The sequence below is a fragment of the Alternaria arborescens genome (assembly GCF_004154835.1).
Source record: "Alternaria arborescens strain FERA 675 chromosome Unknown contig_3, whole genome shotgun sequence".
Taxonomy (NCBI): Eukaryota; Fungi; Ascomycota; class Dothideomycetes; order Pleosporales; family Pleosporaceae; genus Alternaria; species Alternaria arborescens.
In genome coordinates this window covers 533,903-553,396 of record NW_021167858.1, presented here as the reverse complement: position 1 = coordinate 553,396, position 19,494 = coordinate 533,903, and the positions used below count along the sequence as shown (strand labels likewise).

The 19,494-nt window shown below is 50.5% G+C and overlaps 5 protein-coding genes across 5 annotated transcripts; 2 read left to right on the top strand and 3 right to left on the bottom strand.

Moving 5' to 3' along the window:
* Nucleotides 1-1,868: 1,868 nt before the first annotated feature.
* On the bottom strand, nucleotides 1,869-4,733 carry AA0111_g1642 (Importin subunit beta-1; the record flags this gene model as incomplete). Its single annotated transcript, XM_028647324.1, has 5 exons — nucleotides 1,869-2,073; nucleotides 2,123-2,231; nucleotides 2,277-4,503; nucleotides 4,585-4,643; nucleotides 4,694-4,733. 5 exons carry the CDS (start codon nucleotides 4,731-4,733, stop codon nucleotides 1,869-1,871), a joined length of 2,640 nt encoding a protein of 879 aa, XP_028510657.1.
* A 964-nt stretch (nucleotides 4,734-5,697) lies between these two features.
* On the bottom strand, nucleotides 5,698-7,572 carry AA0111_g1641 (hypothetical protein; the record flags this gene model as incomplete). Its single annotated transcript, XM_028647323.1, has 1 exon — nucleotides 5,698-7,572. One exon carries the CDS (start codon nucleotides 7,570-7,572, stop codon nucleotides 5,698-5,700), a length of 1,875 nt encoding a protein of 624 aa, XP_028510658.1.
* Nucleotides 7,573-8,092: 520 nt separating this feature from the next.
* AA0111_g1640 (hypothetical protein) lies at nucleotides 8,093-9,148 on the bottom strand (the record flags this gene model as incomplete). The annotated part of the gene is made up of 3 exons (XM_028647322.1): nucleotides 8,093-8,466; nucleotides 8,521-8,983; nucleotides 9,035-9,148. 3 exons carry the CDS (start codon nucleotides 9,146-9,148, stop codon nucleotides 8,093-8,095), a joined length of 951 nt encoding a protein of 316 aa, XP_028510659.1.
* Nucleotides 9,149-11,189: 2,041 nt separating this feature from the next.
* AA0111_g1639 (hypothetical protein) lies at nucleotides 11,190-14,117 on the top strand (the record flags this gene model as incomplete). The annotated part of the gene is made up of 1 exon (XM_028647320.1): nucleotides 11,190-14,117. One exon carries the CDS (start codon nucleotides 11,190-11,192, stop codon nucleotides 14,115-14,117), a length of 2,928 nt encoding a protein of 975 aa, XP_028510816.1.
* A 4,071-nt stretch (nucleotides 14,118-18,188) lies between these two features.
* On the top strand, nucleotides 18,189-19,181 carry AA0111_g1638 (hypothetical protein; the record flags this gene model as incomplete). Its single annotated transcript, XM_028647319.1, has 1 exon — nucleotides 18,189-19,181. One exon carries the CDS (start codon nucleotides 18,189-18,191, stop codon nucleotides 19,179-19,181), a length of 993 nt encoding a protein of 330 aa, XP_028510671.1.
* Between the last annotated feature and the right edge of the window lie 313 nt (nucleotides 19,182-19,494).

Sequence of the window (19,494 nt, the reverse complement as noted above, 5' to 3'; positions counted from 1 at the left end):
AATCCCGAAAGACCCTCCATGAGTGTATCCACCGCATCATCTTGCTGAATATCAATTCTTGCATCCGTAACCCGGTCGGCCAGGTCCTCCATCTCCACATCCCCACCCCTAACTTCATCGTTGTTCTCTCCACCGATCAGACTGTCTTCACTTGCGTCTTTGTCATCTACAACTGTTTGTGTTTTTCCTTCACGGTATGCTCCGGCCGTTCTACCTCTCAACGCCCACGTTTCATACCCTCCATCCTTCTTCTGCCCCCGTCCCAACGACCCAAACCCTTCCAAATGTTTGATCCGAAAGACTCCGACAACCCCCTCAGAAATCCTACCTCCTCTCTCTACAGCTTCCAAGACAGCTTCGTACGTCCAAATTTGCACATTTGTTTCTACATTGCCCGTCACCCTGCCACCCTTCCTAGTATGCTCTTCTAGACAGCGAGCGTACTGCCTATGAATGTATTCTTCAACACAAACAGGACACGTGAACAAGTGTGCATTTAGATTCTGTCGTTGCCTGAGCCAAGAGAGTGGGATCTGTGGCTTGGAGGTGTAGATGCTTCTCGTACAGTTGGGCGAACAGGGGGCTTTTGAGGTCGTTGCTGGTGTGGCGGAGATGGCGGTTGTAGGCGACAAGGACGAAGAAATAGAGGTTTTTACGACGTGTTCACAGTCTAGCGTATGCAGCAGTGATGCTGGGTCTTCGCAGTGGTTTTTGGGCGGTGGCGGCTCGGTGAACGACATTGTTGGGTTAGCCGCGAGTTGGTCGCTTGGTTAGTTCGAAGGAGAGATCGGGATGATGGTGGGAGCTGAGTGAAAAGTGGGTGGGTGGTCAAGGTCAAGTGTAACTTGTATTGTACGGGAACGATGTAGAAGAGAACCTGGGGTGGAGGTGATGAAAGTGCAGATTCTGTATACATCAGTTAGACTCGACCTTGGTCAGTTTTGAGCTGAGATCCTCTCGAGTACAGCATCACAATCGCGACCGACAATAAAGTCTCGAGTATCAAGTCTATACAGCAATGATCATTACAACTATAAACCCAGCATATATCCACAAAACCAATGGAGACCACTTCAAGGTCAACATGGCATGAACGCCTATTCCAAATGGTAATGGAAAAAACCACCGAAAGTGAGTGTACAAAAAAGAAGGGACTGGAAAGGATCTATTCTCCTAGCTAGTAGCTATGCGCTCTGCCTTACAAGACTTTTTGGTGCTACATGATTTGGTTGGAGAGGGTGCTACGCGATTCGGGTTCGACGGTCGTTTGGGGGGATGCGCATGGGTGTCGGGATTGGGGTTGGATTGAATGGGGGTGCCGCGTTGTCTGGATACTGTGGGCTAGACATCTCTCGTGTGTGACAGCATTTAAGACGTGCCAGGGTGACCACAGACACGTGAGATCGTATCCATGACTGGACGATAGCCTTCTATACCATCAAGCCGCTCCCAATACCTGGAACCCGTGACATCGTCGTATCGCGACAAGCCAATTTCGCCCTCCCCAACGAGGCGTGACGAAATTGACAATGTTGCTCTGTGAAGAATATCCGGGTGATTGCGAGGGATGTAGACCGATGATTCCATAGAAGCGACGTTCCGTGCGCGACGACAATCTTCAAACGGATGGGCTCCGAATTGTGCTTCGAGGTGCTGGGGTACGCGAGGGAGAGCTAAAACCTATGCTTTAGCCACATGCTAAATGGTACTTCCACAAGAGAAGCTATCCAACATATTGGCCAACACACAGATCAAGCAGTGCTGGGGAAGGAGGGGATATCAAGACACTCAGGCCATTACGCCTTGGTTGCCGCCTGGGGAGGGGAGGTCAGTGGGCTGAAATATATATAATGGGGATATTGACTCTATTAAAGAGGACCAGGACGGAGGTAGGGGTTGTTGCGGAGCGACGTACCGACTTGACGCTTGATCTGTTCACGTGCCCATCGAGCGGTGTCTCGTGTTCGGCCGCTGAAGTCCGCGTTTGCACGTGTCTCCCTCGCCATTGCGGTAAGGAACTCATGGCGGAAGTACTCCCTGAAATCACCAGCTGGGAATGCATCCGCAAGATCACTGGACGATGTTAGTAGAATAAAATCTGGCGCGAAACGATCTTACTCACCCAATAACACCGCATGAAGATCGGAGAAGAGCTTCGGTGCGGTTGCTGTCCTGTTGAATCGTGCGGAGAAGATCGAAAATCGAGTCAAGGTAAGGAACGATGAGTTGAGCTGCGGTCATTAGTACGTCGTCAACGTTATAATTGTAAGACTCACTCTTGTTGCTGCTCTTCATGGCGACAATGCATCCGTCCCATGCGTCCATAATGCCCTCCCGGAGAGAGGTGATGTAGTCAATCATCTCGTAGTTGCCCTCGGTGGTCAACGTGACTTGACCAGCCTGTTGTAGCACCTGAGCAACGACAGCTAGGTAAGTCTCGAACGCACCGTGGATAGCATGCGCGATGTCACCGAAGCACTGGAGAATAGCCGGCTTAAGCTGGTTGCCGAGTTGAGGACTGCGGAGGTTGTGAAGAAGGGAGTTCATGAACGCATCGCAGAAGGGCTGAACGTTCTCGCCTAGGGATCGGGTGATGTCGGACACCAGTCCAATGGCCATGGAGCAGAGCGCAGGCTCTTCCTGGTTGTTCAGGGCGTTGTACAGGAATGGAGAAAACGCCTCCATGTACTTCTGGAAGTCTTCCTCGAGCGCGGTCGCGATCGAACCGATGGCGGCAAAAACAGTGTCTGGAACACTGGACTTGGGAGGCAGAGACGATAGAAGGCTCAGCAGCGCCTGCATGATACGGTCGGATTGGGGCCTAATGTCGCTCTCCAATCGCTGGATGATGGCCATGATGACACTGGCCAAGCTGGTCTGCATCTCTTCGAGAGTCAGCTTGTCCTCAACGTTGACAACCTGAGATTGAAGTGCCATAGACTTCTCCAGGCGCTCTAGAATGACGTTGGAAAGCTCGTTGACTAGAGGAACACTGTCGCCGGCGGCGTTGTTGACAAAGGAGTTGAGTACTTCGTATGCTGCTGTGCGGAGGGTGTTGTCAGCATCAGCTCGCTCGGTAACCTGCAAAAGGCTCTGCACACTCTGAGCGAAATGGGGCGACAATGGGTTAGTTTGGCATCCGGGCTCTCCTGCGAACCTGTCGGCCAAGTTCATCAACGACCAACAGCAGGATGCAGCCATCTTGGGGTTGCTGGCCAAACCGTTGAACAGAGCTCCGATCAGAGGAGGCAGATGCTGCTGTGCGTCGAGCGCACTAGGAACAGCCTCGCAGATACGGCCCAAAGCGTAGGCGGCGGAGTCCTTGACGTGGATGTTCTGGTCGTCCATCATTCCGATCAAAGTAGGCAGAGCCTGCTTAACAATCGGGTCAAGCACCGACTCCTCAGGACCTTCCATGATGGCACCGAAGGCGGAAACGGACGCATCCCGGTAGTGCCAGTCTTCGGAGCGGATGTACTTCTCGATGAAAGCGAGAACTGGCGGCATGACACCGCTACCGACACATTGTGCCCAGAGCTGTAGACATTGGTATGCCGCGCGGGAGGTGTTGTATTCGTTGTCGTCGGCATCCTCGTCCTGCTTGGCAAGTAGCTCTAGTAACACTGGAACAACCTCTTGTGTGGCAACTCGTGCAAAGTTGAAGTACTCCCTAAGCTCGGTTGAGCCCTCGGCTTGTGCCTGTGTGTTGTCGTCCTCGATAGCAATTTCCTCCTCGCAGACGGTGCACCAAAACTCGACAGCCAGCTTGGCAACATCCTCCTCGTCGCTCTTCATGCCTTGGATGGTAAGGCCAAATAGCGCCTTCTCCATGTAGAAGCGCATCTTGTCGTAGTAGAGACCCATGATGCGGTTGAGACACCCGTACGAGCCCTGCTGAATGCGGCTGTCTTCCGCTTGTGTGGCCTCGCAGATGACCTGCATGATGTAGTTGCGCTCGCCCTCATTGTCGAAGTTTGAACGCACAAACTCGATTGAGTCGCTGAGCGCGTTGATGGCCGCTACACGGACGTCGTTGTTGGTCTCCTCCTTGCGGGCACCTTGGACAACCGCCGTCAAGATAGCGTTGGAGTGATGTGCTAGCGCGTCCCTCAGCTCTACGTCGTCTGTGTCACAAACAAAACCAATTGTGGTAAGTGAAGATTGCTTCTGGGCGTCGGTGCCCTGACCGACACTCTCGACGAGCGTGGTCATCAGCTCCGGCCATTGATTGCGGGGTATCTCGATAGCGGCGACGGAGGCGATGAACTGAGCGGCAGCTGAGCCGACATTCTTGTTTGGTGTAGCCAGAGTACGCAGGGCCATCTCCTTGACCTGCTGCTTGATCTGGGTGTCGAGGTTGAGCCATCGTTCTTGGACCTGACGTAACCGGGCATACTCGCGGGCGGTGAAAGCGTTCTTCAGGGCCAGGGCGGCGGCCTGTCGGATCTGGGGCTGGGCTTGTTCATTTGCGAGTTCGCCACCGAGGACGGTAAGGTATTGAGGCTGAAGCGAAAGGCGTTAGTGGGAGTGTTCTGAGCATACCTCGGGAAGCACATGCAGCCTTCTGACGGTGGGGGGACTTACAAAGTTGGAGTCGGCTGCCTGGATGAGCTGCTGCTCTGCGCTGTTACGGATGCTAGCGTCTGCAGAAGAGTCAATGGAGCTTCTAGAAGAATGTAGATAGAAAGCATACCGGCAGCATAGGTCCCCTCCAACACCTGGTTGATGTCCATAATTGCTGAAGGGTGCTTCGTGGACTTAAGGCGGGGTATCTAGCGTTGCGAAGAATTAAAGAGCCGCGGTGGCGGGAGAAGCAGAAGGTGGTGCGGCAGGAAGGCAGAGAGAGTGTACAAGTTGCGGTGGGCGGTCGTCGTAGGGAGGGAATTTGAAGCGAAAGAAGGTCGAGCGTAGACAGGCCTAGTTCACGTGTTGTTTTCCTCCTAAAGGGTCTGCCCCACTAACAGAACGGACTTTTGGTGCGAGGAGACGGGTGTAAGAGCAACGGATCAAAGAGCAGCAAGCAAGATGACAAACAAACACTGCGTTTGTTTGATATGGAGATGTCGTCGGGTTTGTAGGGGTGAGACCGGGCAGAAATTTATTCTTCTGCTTGCTTCAGGCACCATCGACGAGTTCGCCGGCAGCTTGGAGGAAAGAGCGCCCGCCTGGCAACGGCGCATTGGCTCGCTTGCGCATCGTGCTTTCCCCCCCAGATTCCAGCTCGCGCTCCCGCATGCAGCCCTGTGGAAGCCATGACACTGGAACGAGGGTCTACCGTCCTGCACAGACACTGCATAGAGTTATGACATCCAGCCGTCTTGTGCATTACCCTCGAGTCGTCGACTTGGCTGTGTTGTAGACCCATCTTGAAGCCAAGCCACGACCTGCAGGCCGTCAATCACCTCGAGGCTATTGGACAACGCGCGCACATCATCATGACGAATAGCATGGATGCGCATTCCTGTACGTCGACATTATCATCGCGGCAGCGTGCATGACAGCATGTTCTTGAGAGCAAGGTAGTCATGACGGCAACCTGCAGTTGAGCTCTACATCCAGAGTACCATCAGGCCGGAGTGAGACATGAATGCTGCAAAGTATATGGTAGGCACTATGTACAATGCAATCTAATGCCCTCGCTCTGACTCCGACAAACACCTGTCATGCACCAATGCTCCATCGAGACAAAAGAGATTCTTACATCCTCCCAGAAGCACGAGGGTCCTCCGCCTCCTTCTTCCTCCAATCTCTCATTTCCTTCGTCCCCAAACTGCCCAGTCCTCCCTCTCCTCGCCTCTCCCATCCACCCAATCGAACGACAAGACCGGTTGCGTTGTCCGCGCCTTCACTGCCAGTCGAAGTCTCAGTAGCAAAACTAACTACGTCTCTCGCAGCCTGCTCTGGTGTCTTCGCTTCTTTGACAATATCCACTATCTCCTGATCAGAAAGGTGCCCAGACACGCCGTCGGAGCACAAGACGAGGAACGAGTATTCTGCTGGCGAGAGTTCTATTCTACGAATCTCAGGCTCGGCAGATACTCCGACGCGTTTATGTGCCATGTCGCCAAAGGAACGCGTGTTTGCGAGGCCGGACATGCGCTCCTCACCAAAGGAGTCAGTTACAAATGAGGCAGCGAAGCGGCGGAGGCGGGTGGCCTCTTCGGGGAGAGAGGGGTGGTGATTGGATGTCAAGGGAACAGCCAGACCTGTTGCCGTGTTACAGAGTAGTATTCTAGTATCTCCAACGTGAGCGGTGATGAGGGAGGATGGAGACGAAGGATGCCAGAAGGGAGACGGCGTGGGTGTAGAGATGAGAGCTACACTGCACGTGCTGCCTCCTTTAAAGCGACTCGTGCCCCCGATGTGCTTGGTAGTCGTGCGCGAGGGCTGGCCAAGGATGTCATCGTCGTTCAGAGCTTTGTCCGCACGAACAGGGTCCTCTTCCTTCTTACCGACCTGAGCAGCAACGAAATCGTAGTCGGCTTTGAGGAAAGCATATTCTAACACAGTCTCGATTCCGATGCCTTCTTTGATGTCGTCAGGTATCGCTGGGGAGCTCGTATGGCGCTTTTCGATGACTTCTTTCTCCGCCGGATGGCCGCGTCCGCCTGCAGACATGGAAAAGTACTCTGGCTTGAAGCGTCTGAAGTATCCGCCTACAAGCTCCTTCCATTGCTTGACCAAGTGCTGTTCTAGCTCCTCAGCTTTCCGCACGCTGTCCGACTGCCGCACTGGCGGGACGCCATCGATTGGACCATCCATAGACTTGGAGCCGGCGGTCGGTAGCTGGTCTTTACTTCCAGGTTGTGGCGGCTTCATAGCTTTTGTGCCTGGTGGCGTATGCGTCTCGATAGCGTTCAGACTCTCCTTGTCTCTTTGCCTTCGATCGCCAGAAGATGCCTCGCCTTTGGCTTTTGGAGAACCAGACTGCGTCTCTGTTCTTTCCCGCGTGAGACTGCTCTTGAGCTCGAATTGCTTGGTCGCCTTCTCGAGGTCGTCGTGCAACTGCTCCCTCAAGAAGCCAGAGCACTCGGCGCCGCCATGTCCATCGAAGACACCAAAGTAGAAGACCTGAGGATCTCCACTGGCACCCACGTCCGGCGTGACTTCGTCGTTGTCCGCGCTCTGTCCCTTTCGGCTTAGAGACATAGGTCGCCGCCGTGCAAATGCGGGGAGATCGATGGTACCTGCCTGGAACGCATCTTCGTTGTATGGCCGCGTTCCTCGCGACAACGAGACACCAAAATGGTGTTTCGCGCTCTTCAATGGTATGCGTACGACGGTCATTTCGCGCGACGTGCCCACGACGGCAGCCGGCGAGCGACCTGACCCGTCGGCATTGTAGGGCGTGCTTTTGTCGCGCGGAAGCTTGTGATGCAGCGCAGGTTGCGCAACTCGCGAGTCGGGGTGCAGTGACGTCGAGGGTATGTGTGTGATGAAGTATTCATGGAAGCAGCGTCGCTGGCGGGGAAGGTACGAAGTCGTCGAGGAGAGCCTGGAGGCGTGCGCGCAGATGCAAGCAACCCGAGGCCTTATAGCGCCTCTTTGAAGGTGGAGGTTCGGTTTCCACATGTCGTCTCTTGCTGCGAAGGACGCATGGCGCGGATAAGTAGGTAGTTATGTCATGGTTGGTGACCTTGGGATAACCAATTCCAAGCTCCAAACTCGCCATGTTCCCGCTGTTCCTGGGGCCGCATTCCCGCGTTTGGCCCTATCGGGACGTCATCCGCTGGACCTTTCTCCATCACTCCGCCGAGGTAAATCGTAATTCGCCGTAGCGTTCATTCCATATCCACGATTACCTTTCTAGTTGAGAGTTCTGGTACTAAAGCTCTATAAGGATCTTTTTACTGCGTTTCAGAACAACGATCAAATGCAACACGACAGCGCATCGCAAACCACAAAGTAAACGGGGATTGGAGATCGAGTATGTAATTCCGTATGGTATATTTGAATTCTGACATAACATTATAATAAAGCTTTTGAATGTTGATAACAGGTTGGACTATCCCTGAACCTTCCACTTTTATCTCGATCGCGTCATATACTCGGAGCTCATATATATAAATCTGTACATGCACATACATGTGCATCACACTATGTCAATCTCCCTCGCCTTCGTTGTCACTGTTGGGACAGGACTCATTCTCCCTTTCACTACAACCATTCTTTGCACATCCGCCGTCGCAACAATGGTCGGACTCCAAGGATCGACGAGATCCTCACTCACTCTGTACATGCTATGTCTCTTGTTCTTCATCGCTTGAGCAGCAGATTCCTGAATCGTCAGCGCGATGGTATCATCGGATTGTTGAGACCCCTTGCGTGAGTGTGAGTAGTGAGACGCTTTTGATCGGACGTCAGAAGCTATCTGGCGAAAAAGAGGGCGAAGAATAGCGATTGAGGCTGCGATGATGCCAGTGCCCGGTTCAGCAGTTGCCCAGATTGTTGCTTTTACAGATTCAGCTGTGAAATTGTTAGTACGAGTAACCATCAACTCCGTTTGGGTAAAGCACTTACCTCGTAGACCGCCTGCATGTAAGCCCAGTCCCTTCAAGTAGACCATCCGGAAGATCGAGCTCACGCTACCTACTGCACCAAGCGCCATGACGATACTAACACTGATCTTGCTTCTTCGGTCGAGGTCGCTGTCCAGTAGAACGGTGATAGGGATCAGGACAAATGTCCAATCAGCGATGACATTGATGACGCCGTAGAGGTAGCCCGAGGTAAGAAGAAGAGCAGACGGCAGGCAATTAGGGGAAGACGGTGATAGCAGACTGTCGGCGAGGCGTGTTGGGTCGCCGCACTGAAAAAGAGCGATGAAGACGTAGTAGAGGCCATACGTCGCACTGATGGCGAGGATGACATGAAATATGAGCTTTTGCCATTTCTCGGTAAGAACCCTAAGGAAGAAAAGTCCCAGCGAGACTTTGAGGAATGTCGTAGTGAGGATGTAGAAGACTTCAGATAGTTGAATAAACTGTCAGAATATTAGCACTGTTGTGAAGAACTGGTATCTGGAGGTACGTACAATTAAAGTTACGTGAATGGCCTCTTCGCTGAAGAGGTTTCGGTCAGAACTTCGAAAGGTGATTGCGAGTATGAATGCACAATAGCAGGTAAACAGCATAAGTGTCGCTGCCATCGCGGCGTCATCCCATCCTGGAGATCTCGTGATGCGATATCGCACCCAAAACCGTAGACCGACTGTGATGTAGCTGAGAATGAGAAGGGTAATTATAAGGTAGAACGTAATCGAACCAAGGAGCACCAGCTCCTGAAGCTTTCCGCTTTCCATCGTCTAGAAGAGAATAAACATTGGAGTAGAGGAGTAAGGTCCGAGATGGAAAAAAGGGCCAACCAGACACTGGCGGAGAATCGACGATCGAGAGAAGCAGCACGACGGTAAAGGGTCCGAAGTGCAGGTAGAGGTGGCCGTGGCATTATGAACGCATGGTTTTGTACATGATAGTCCCGGTAGCAAGCATCCCGGGTGGACGCGTTGCATGTATGGTGAGGGATCGGATGTATGGTATGTGTCAAGAACTTTGTTATCTTGCGAGTGAGTAGCGATTGGCTACGGACAGCCGTGGTAACCTGAATGGTTTGTGATTTACCTGGGTACCGTGTGAGAAACATCCCAGACGTTTAGCATCTAGCGATGTGACCGAGGTGGGTCATGTCCCGCATAATCCACCACAGTGTTCTCCGAACTTCATCGAACGTTTGGCGCTTGGTCTCCCCTGTCATCGGGATGCCTCGAGAGCATGTGCCGGTCTTTGAAACACGATACCTAGCCCCAGCTGATGGAAACCAGGAGAGTGGAAACGCTTGAGAGAATGACCTCAAAAGATGAGGTGTTCAAGTAGAGCGAAAGGCGAAGTAGGAAGCTGTATGGTGTTATAGCTTGCGCCCACCAGTAAAGTCAAGCATCACTACCCAGTCACGTTGAAGCTGCAACCTTGAACAACCAGGGCAGAGGTATGATATCCACAAATTGTTTCGCTTTTCTACTGGCAATACAAGTTTTGATGTTCATTCGGCCTCTTCACCATTTGACTCCGATATGCCGTAAGAGGCATTCCTAACGTTCTTGAGTTAACGAACCACCGAGTTTTCCATTCCATAGCGTCTCGATCTGTTCTCTAGACGCGATAGATTGATATGCTGGATAGTCCTCATGTTTGACTAAACAGTCTGTGTTTGACCATCGAACGTGAGGCGTGTTTCGCGTGGGGCTAACGCAGACGGGAACATCCCCAAACAATACACGTGCAGGTGCGGCAAGCCTGTTTGATCGCCCAACAGCGGGACAGAACCAGACTTGCGGATTCCTGAGGCGGGGATTACTTGTGAGGCAAACGATTGTAGAGGCCAGAGGTGTCAAGGCGGCGGGAGGGCCCGTGTGTTTGGAAGTGGTCCGGCCTTTCGGAGATATATATATTCCGGTCATAGCGTCCCGGCAAAAGTCTTCTTCATCATCCTCGACCTGCGCGTCTTGACTTTTACACCAACCATGAACAACTACAACAGCGCGCGTACTCTGTAATAGCCTTTGATCAAGGTTCTTAGCAGATGCTATTGCGCAATGCCAGTATGATCATGTAGTCTCATACTTAGTGCAACGCAGCACTCAAATACAGCAATTTGGTATGTTTAGTCCTGTCCTTCCCTCCTTTTTCATGATGAAAAAAAGACAAAATTCACAGACCTGTTCGTAAAAATTGTGTCGAAAAATTTGCTTTATATAATCTGATTACCTTCTTTGGCTACCTGCTTCTCAGCTTATGCATTTGGGAGCTCTACAGCTAACAAAGAACAGATACATGAATTTGTGATTCTTTCCGAAGTCCTCTTTCCTAGGCAGTTGGGCGACTTGTTTCGATGCAACACCTGCATGAAGTAAACCATCGCCACAATGTTCAGTGATAGCGATACATGACAGCGATGGAAGGACTCGAACAATGCTGGTATTTCACTAGCTGGTTACCCTTTGATGACCGCTTTATAGGCTCAGCACAACGATGTGCACCTCCAGATACTTTTCCTACATTCCTTTGTTCAATCTAAATCTGTGACTTTACAAGACTCGATGAAAGGATGTTATGATCTCTCATATATATGCGATATGCGCCTTGCTATCTGTGCGTCCCGTACGCTTTGAATCTATCAGGAAATCTTCCGATATGTATTCGACTATTGTTTCACAATCACCAGTTTCCCCAAGGATCGTATCGAAGGATCAACTAGCAACCCCATTTACCCAACCCGATCATCAGGCAGCATTTGTAACCCCTGGCGATCGTCGAGATCACTCAGCCGTAAATAAGTCGATAGCGGATGCATACCTACGGAGCACCGGCGCTAATGTAACATACAACCACAGCCAAGCTGAATTCCGCGAGTTCAATGGCTCCGAGAGCGTGCTTGGTCTTCCCAATGCAGTCGACCCTTGCCTTCTTGGCGACTTCGATCTGAAGCAGTTCAATATCAATGATGGACTCGAAGACAATACCTTCGGTTCAGACGCGTTTGCGTGGGCGGGAACCAATGATACGGACGTGGCTATGGATGGGGTGCCAACGGACGGCTTTGCTGCCAATTCAATCCAGTTCAACGGATTCTCTCAAGAAAACCAGGTTGGACTTGGTTTGTCGTTCTCAGATGCCAATGCTGATCAGGATAATCAGCCAGGACAGAACTTCGATCTGAGTGAAGCTGGGCAGAGTCTATTTGACTTCCCTCCTACAGAGCCGTTTGGTAGCCGAACTCTAGATTCCAACATCGGTTATTCTCAAGACATCCATTCCTGGGATCCTAACTTTCAAGCACCATCTCAGCTTCTAGACACCACACCCGGATTTTCTGCGCTTCCTAGTGGCAATGTCTTTGTACCCGATATGTCACAGTATGCAGCCATTGGCCAGAATCCACAGGTGTATCCTGATCCTTATGGTTCAATGTACCCAGCCCAGCCATATTTTCAATCTATACAACATCCGTATGCGCAACAATACACCGGATATGTCGCGATGCCAGCAGAGTATCATACCGGAACACAACAGCTCGATACCATACAGTCTTCGAGGTCTCGCCGATTCAGTCGTCCCTGCCGGACTTTCACTACTCATCAGCCACCTCAACGAAAACGTGACCGATCTGAGTCTGGGTCTGACAACGACGTGTCCGTTGTCAAGCGACCTTGCGGGCAGCCTACCAAACGTGCTCGGTCCTCACCAGATTCTCGCCACCACTCTGAGGTTTCCAACACCAGCTCCGTGAGCAAGCCAGTCAAGGTAGCTGTGGTCAAAGCTGGAGAGAAACCGAAAAAGTGCGATGACAAGCCCTGGGTACGTGTCAACAACACGACCAGGGGCGAAACCACACGCACTGCTCGCATCAATCAACACGCCGAAGAAGGTCGGAAGTACAAGTTCAAGGATCTTCCCCATAGCGATTGGGAAACCTCCAAATACAAGTTTGAGTACAGTCAAAACAATGGTATGCATGAGTTCAAGAAGCGCACCATGTCTGCTCGTCAGATTCACGAGTACATCACCCAGTATCCTTTTGATAATCTCCGCATATGGATCCAGCCAGTAGCTTCAGACGTGGCACGTCGTTATGCTTCTGCCTCTCACAGCCATTGTCGCTTCGAGAAGTGCCCAATGCGTGTGTACACTGGCAAAGGCACCGCCGAAGTTGGCAACTACCGCGTCGCATTCGACGAAAAGCACCGAACGTACGGCACTGGCGTAGCCGATCCATATGACTGCGTCGGTTACGCTCATTTGTATTGCATGGAGCGTTTCTTAGACTTTGCATACATCTGCCAGGTTGCTGACGTTAAGGTTGATCAACGTGTAGCCATGGAAAAAGAGCCTAGTGGTCGCTTCGGCTCCGCGTTTGGCCCAAAACATCATTATGAAGCGGCATTGACTAGCAAGTTCATCGAAGCTGCTAGCAAAGGCCGACTAGCTGATACTCACGAATTTTCTGATTACCCTGTTCATGAAGACTATGAGCGCGGTGAACCCAAACCGCACGAACGTACGCTCATCTACAAACTTTACGGTATGAACATGGAGCATCGTGCAAAATCGCAGATGAAACAGTTCATCCTCCAGCGAAAAATCCGTCCCGGCTCGTTCCCTGTTCATCGCGGTGATATGGAGGTCAAGCTTGTTGACAAGAAAATAGAGAAGACCGATGCCTTTGCGGAATTCAAGAGGAGTGGGTCTAAAAAGGATTTCGACTACGCTGCTTACTACGATTTGTTTCACCCTGAGATCAATCGGCGTATCAAGGAATGTGAAGATCTACGGGATCGATTCATCGCCGAGGATGCAGCGGGAGTTGCTACAAAGCGCTCTAAAACACGTCGAGCAGTTGCTTTTGCGGGATCTGGCGATGAGACTCAGGCTCCTAGACGAAAGCGCTCCAAAAAGCGCCAGCCTTCTGATAGCGGCTCATCCAGCGACGAACGACCGGCTACCAAAAGCTCGTCCACTATTCGTAAAGCCGCTGCCGACGAATCTGAAGACTCGGACGCGTTTGAAGAGATCGGCACTAGTATGGAGCATCGACAACCCCGCCGTTTGAGTCTTCGTAAGAAAGAGCGTATTGACTACTCTGAACCAGAAGACATTCCACAGTCCATTTCCCAATACAACTATCTAATTCCCGGCTACGCACCCGCCCAGGCCTTCGATACCCGAAAACAGAGTCTTAGCAGCCTCTTTCCCGCCAACAATGACCCGACGTGGGATAACTTAGACCTTGAAACCTTTCATGTTGATGGTGACGAAGGATTTATCGATGAAGCTGATATCGATGCTCTCATCAACGCCAAGTGTCGCCGTCAATCTTCTACTTTATGCAAAGGACCGAGTGTCTCGGCTCTGATGTCGCCTATGCTACAACATGCGCCTCGTACGGCTAGTTTCAACGTGCAGCCAGTGACTTGTAGTAAGGAATTTCGACTCGACGACCCGCCGAGTTGTATCGCTTCGTCAGGTGATATTACGCATGATAGTCAAGATCAGTACCAGCAGAATCGTCGCAGCAAGCGTCTGGCAAGTAAAGTTACATCGCCTTCGTCAATTACTGATTAGACTTGGAAAAAACACACAAAGGTTGATATATCGCTCTAGAATTTAGGTATTATTTGACATATTCATATCATTAATCTTCAATGTTGCATAAGTAGAGAATACCGCCCTACGATATAAATTCCCTCGTGTATTGAGGTAGTTTTGGTGTTGGCTCGTAGAGCAATCTGTCCATGACATGAGCAACTCAAATGGTATATCTATTCAATTCAGCTTGGGCTATCAAATTATCTGCATTCAGCTGGCTATGGTTGTACTAATCGCATAGTATGCTGAAGACGTTCACGGTGTTGCATCGCAAGCTGCATCCACAAATCAGAACACGAAACAATTAGGCTCTCACTTACCTGCTCAAACCAGTGACTTGAAAAATTCTAGGGTTGATTCGGCTTGCCGAGGCTGGGAGGAGCACAATCACTTTCTGTAGGAATGATGGAGGTGACCCACCAGCAAGTATCCCCACTCGTTAGTCATTCGTGACTCTCACTTATCCAATCGTGTTACTTATGATCCCGGACATGGGTATCTCTTTGTCATACTGTGGAGTAGTGTCTAAAAGATTGCGTAGCTGCCTTGGCTTAGTAGCGTGTACCAACAATGCTCAACTCAAGCCACTAAGTAACCATGGCTTGAACATTTCCCCTCCGTCCAAATTTGGATTACACTGCTTCTGTTCCTTCGTTTGACCATTTCGACAGTCCGAAAAGTAGTCACACCTCCCCGTCGCGCACGTCCAAAATCCCCAGCCAGCCATGTTTGTGTAAGCGCCTGCTCGATCCTGACGGCTAGCCATTTTGCAGTGACAGCGCGGGTTTTCGTTGTGCACGCCCATATCGTCGTCCCATGTTATCCAGCCTTCATCGCGGTTCCCCGTGCCTTGTCTACTTTTATTCGCACACTGAACACACTTGTAGTAGGGTCGACCTGCGTTCCCGTTATGATTGTACGGCCCGACAATGTTGCTGGACTTAGGGGTCCAGCCGCAACGGCAACCCGGCTTCGGTGAAAGAGGGAATTGCGGTAGTATTGAGCGTTTTGTCACGAGCAGTTCTGTGTTCCAAGGTTATGTTTACTTGTGACTGTTGAAGGATATGTATAGTAATATTTAGGTACTTACCTTCCCGTATGGGGATCTCTCGCACTTGCATGAGTATCTGCATGAGTATTGTTGCCGTCGATTCTTGGATCCGCCTATTTAGTGTATGCTTGAGAGCAAGGTTTTTCTTCGTTGTCTGAAGAAAGCAATATTAGGAAACAGGTCTGCGTGAGTCCAAGTTGTATACCCCGCAGTCAGCCTGGTCATGTGTAACCTTGACAACAAGCACACTGCGACTATCATCCCCCTTCCGGAAATCAGCATCACAGGGTCGGTCGATCGAAGCTTAAGGATACCTACTTAATTTATAATGTCAGAGCTTTTGACATCAACGCTCGTAGTTATCACGCTGAGTACCTGCACTCATCTGCTTTTCGCGTATGTCATCGGATCCTGAGGTAGGTAGGTTCGCCCCAACTACTCAAACGTTACCTGGCTAGCCTTACTATCCGTGCGCAGTCAACGAGCCAGTACAGTCAACGAGCCACCCCACCAAACTGCCGCATCGTGAACCCACCCACCTTTGACGCGTCGTAACTCCACAACCATGGATCCGATTCAAGAAGCGATTGAATATATCAAATCGCGTGAGGCTGGAGATAAATTCTCGTACCGCCAAGTTGCGAAAATATTTGGAGTTGATCGAACGACGCTGTCGCGACAGCACAAAGGCGCACAACCGTCCAAAGCTGAACAAGCTGCCCAAGACCGCCGAAATCTCAACCCACAACAAGAGCATGAACTTGTGCTATACATAGAACGTTGTAATCGCCGAGGGCTTCCTCCTACGCGTGAAATAATACAGAATTTCGCGGCGACGATAGTCAAAAATAAGGTTTCCACAGCCTAGGTTTCCCGCTTTCTGCATCGCCATGCCGACGAGCTTACTATTAAATAGAGCACCGGGATTAATCGTAAACGTCACAACGCTAATTTAGAAGAAAGATACAGTCTATACTTCGACTTGTTGCATTCAAAAATGCGAGAGTACGACGTTGACGCGCGCAATACCTATAATATAGATAAGAAGGGCTTCTTTATCGGCATCACAAACCGCACAAAGCGCGTCTTTTCTAAGGCACTATGGGCGTCGGGAGAGATTAAGGCGGCGATACAGGATAGCAACAGAGAATAGGTAACGCTGCTGGCTTGCGTATGCGCTTCTGGTGAGGTATTGCCGCCCGCTATTATATACAAGGGCACCGCCGGGATTTAATCGAGCTAGGTTGACGCTGTTAAGGTCGCAAAACATGAGATTTTCTTCTCAAACTCAGCAACGGGATAGAGCAACAATAATATTGGCATAGCGTAGCTTAAACAGGTATTTAAACGCTTCACGAAGCTAAAAGCAAGACAGGATTACCGGCTTCTAATCCTTAATGGCCACGGCAGCCATGTATCAACTAATTTTATAGATTTCTGCGATGGCAACCGCATCCTGTTGGCTATCTTTCTACCCTACGCAACCCACAGCTTGCAGCCACTTAATGTGGTTGTGTTCGCTCTAATGTCGAAAGCATACTCGAAACAACTCAATCGCCACCTCCACGAGTCTTACAGCACGGCAAAGGCAACAAAAAGAGAGTTCTTCAGCCTCTTTTAGCCCGCTTAGAGCTCTACAATAACTCTAGATCTCATCAAGAAGAGTTTTCAAGCTACTAGGGTGTGGCCGATAGATGCTCAGGTTATCCTAAAACGCTTCAACAAACACCCACAACAACAAGATAAGACTCCAGAAATTAGGCAGCACGGCGACGGTGATAGCTAGCGTGAGCTGCGAAAAGTTTTTAACGCTGCGGTTAGGGATAAGTCAAAAGTTAAAGCCCAGCAGCTTAAGGCTTCATTTTGGTCTCTACAGGTTCAAAACGAGCTTCTCCACCACGAGAACGAGTATCTCAATCGCTCCCTTAACACTAAAGCAAACGCTAAGAAGAAGAGCAAGACACTAGACCTTCAACAGCGCAAGGAGTATCACGGCGGGGCAGTATTCTAGTCCCTAAGAAAGCTCCGCGAAGCCAGGTATCGCGAGAGCGTACGAGAAGAGCAAAAGAAGCAGGAACAACTCCAAAAGGCTAAGGATAAGGACCTCAAGGCGGCGGCAAAGCTCTACAACCTCAAAATATCAGAAGCTGCAAAGGTTGCTCGACAAGAAGCCAAAATAGAGCGTGAGCGCAAGCAGAAACAGCGCGCTGAAGAAAAAGCAGCTGCCGAGGCGCTTAAACAACAACAACAACAAGCTACAACACCAAAAAAAACTCACGATACAGCAAATAAGCGTAAGCGAGAAGCCTCAGCCAAGCCAGCAAAAAAACCAGCAAAGCGTCGTCGTGTTGTTGCTCCATCAAGCCAGGTGGTTGAGGGTCCGCCTCGGGCGCCCTCCCCACCCAAATTTGGCCTGCACACCCGCCAAATCAAGACGCCAGCGAGATACAAGTAGTGCAAACGCTTTAGTAGCGTCTATATAGTAATACACCAAAAAATCTCACGATAATAGCTTTTGTGGGTGGCTCAATAACCTCATCTTTTTGGTCGTCCGATCTTGGTGGGGTGGCTCGTTGACTGTACTGGCTTGTTGACTGCGCACGGATAGTATTGGTGCTGCGTAACGTTTTTGAGTAATACCTATCTCTTCAATTTATTGTCACTTTGGTTTTACATCAATATATCCTCACCAAGACCAAACTTGCTATCGAAGCAGACCAGATTATAAATGGCAAGTTGCAGCTTCAGAACATGCCAAGGCCGAATCCAGGCTACCTAGGTACAGTATCAAAGCTAACTCGTAACAGGCAGCATAGGTATCCTACAATAGCTTCTTCACAATTCGTAAGCATGTTTTATAGCCTTTCGACTCCCTTGCCCCTGCACCACTGCAGCAACGACTAAGTCTTTACCTTGCTTTGTCACTAAGTCAACAAAGAAATAATCACCTTCTGCGATTCACGCCCTCCTGCAGATACCACAAATCTGATTCCACCATGCTATCGCAGATATGTACCCACATTAAATCATGGTGGCAACAGACACCTTTGCCAACAACAACGGCAACGTCTAGCTTCCAAAAATGGCACGACTTTAATCAAGGACTGTGGGTTCCATTTGTCAATGACAAAGCTTCTCAGCCTGGCACCAGACATCAATGGGCGGGCTCGTTCCGCCTTGTGAGTTGGAACGTAAGTGCAGATGCGCCGTTACCGAAGGTTCGTATGTCTGCACTACTGCAGATCATCAAGGATATGGGAGCTGCAGATGTTGTTTTCCTGCAAGATGTATCAAGGGAATCGCTTACAGCACTTCTTGAAGATCTTTGGATACAGCAAAATTGGTACATAAGCGATGTCAATTTCTCCGCTTTCGGAAAACAAAAGTTTATCAGCATCAATTTGGTGTCAAAGCTTTGGGTAGCCACGGATGGTATCGTGCTAGGCGCTATCTGGAGGGTTTCGTTACCTAGTCGCTTTGAACGAGACGCCCTATGCTGCGATTTGATTCTGAACTCCTCGAGCAAGCACACCTCTGGTAGAAGTTCCCTCCCGATTCGACTTGTTAATGTCCACTTGGATTCGTTACCAATCAACCCGTCACTAAGGCCGCACCAGCTCTCCATCTGCGCGTCGTACCTCAGCGCAGCTGGCCGCGGGATCATCGCCGGCGACTCCAATCCCGTTCTCCCGGAAGACAACGACCTTGTCCGCACCAACGATCTTACCGATGCGTGGGTACGCCTTCGCCCAAATGACCTAGGCCACACTTGGGGTGTATACGGCGAACAGTCTTTCCCGCCAAACCGGTTGGACAAAGTTGCTCTGTTTAACCTTACCCCTTCCGGCGTGGGCATCCTGCAAACAAGCGAATTGGAATTCTGTGGCGAGAAGACTTTGACTGATGTAACGGGGTTGGGTTTGAAGGCGCATTTCAGCGATCACTTTGGTCTTTGGTGTGATGTTGGATGGGCAGAAGACCGACCATAGCCGAGATGATAGTTGTTCGAAGACAATTCTGAAACTGGACATCTTTCGTCATGTACGAGTTCGAGAGAACAGGTCTGGGTAGCCATGAGGAGTTGCTGCGTGCCTGCCTGGAGTCGTATGGGAGCTGCTTTGAGGCGTATGTTTTACATATTCTAGATCTAAGACGAAAGCATCGATCTGAGCAATGGAGTCTTTGACAAGCGTTATCTCTCCACGGTGTTTAGAACAGAAAAGTGAGCGGTTGTCCAGTCTCTGATTCCTAGTCCTGAAGGTGAAGGCTTGCGCGGTTGCAGATTATTCGCACAACTAGGAC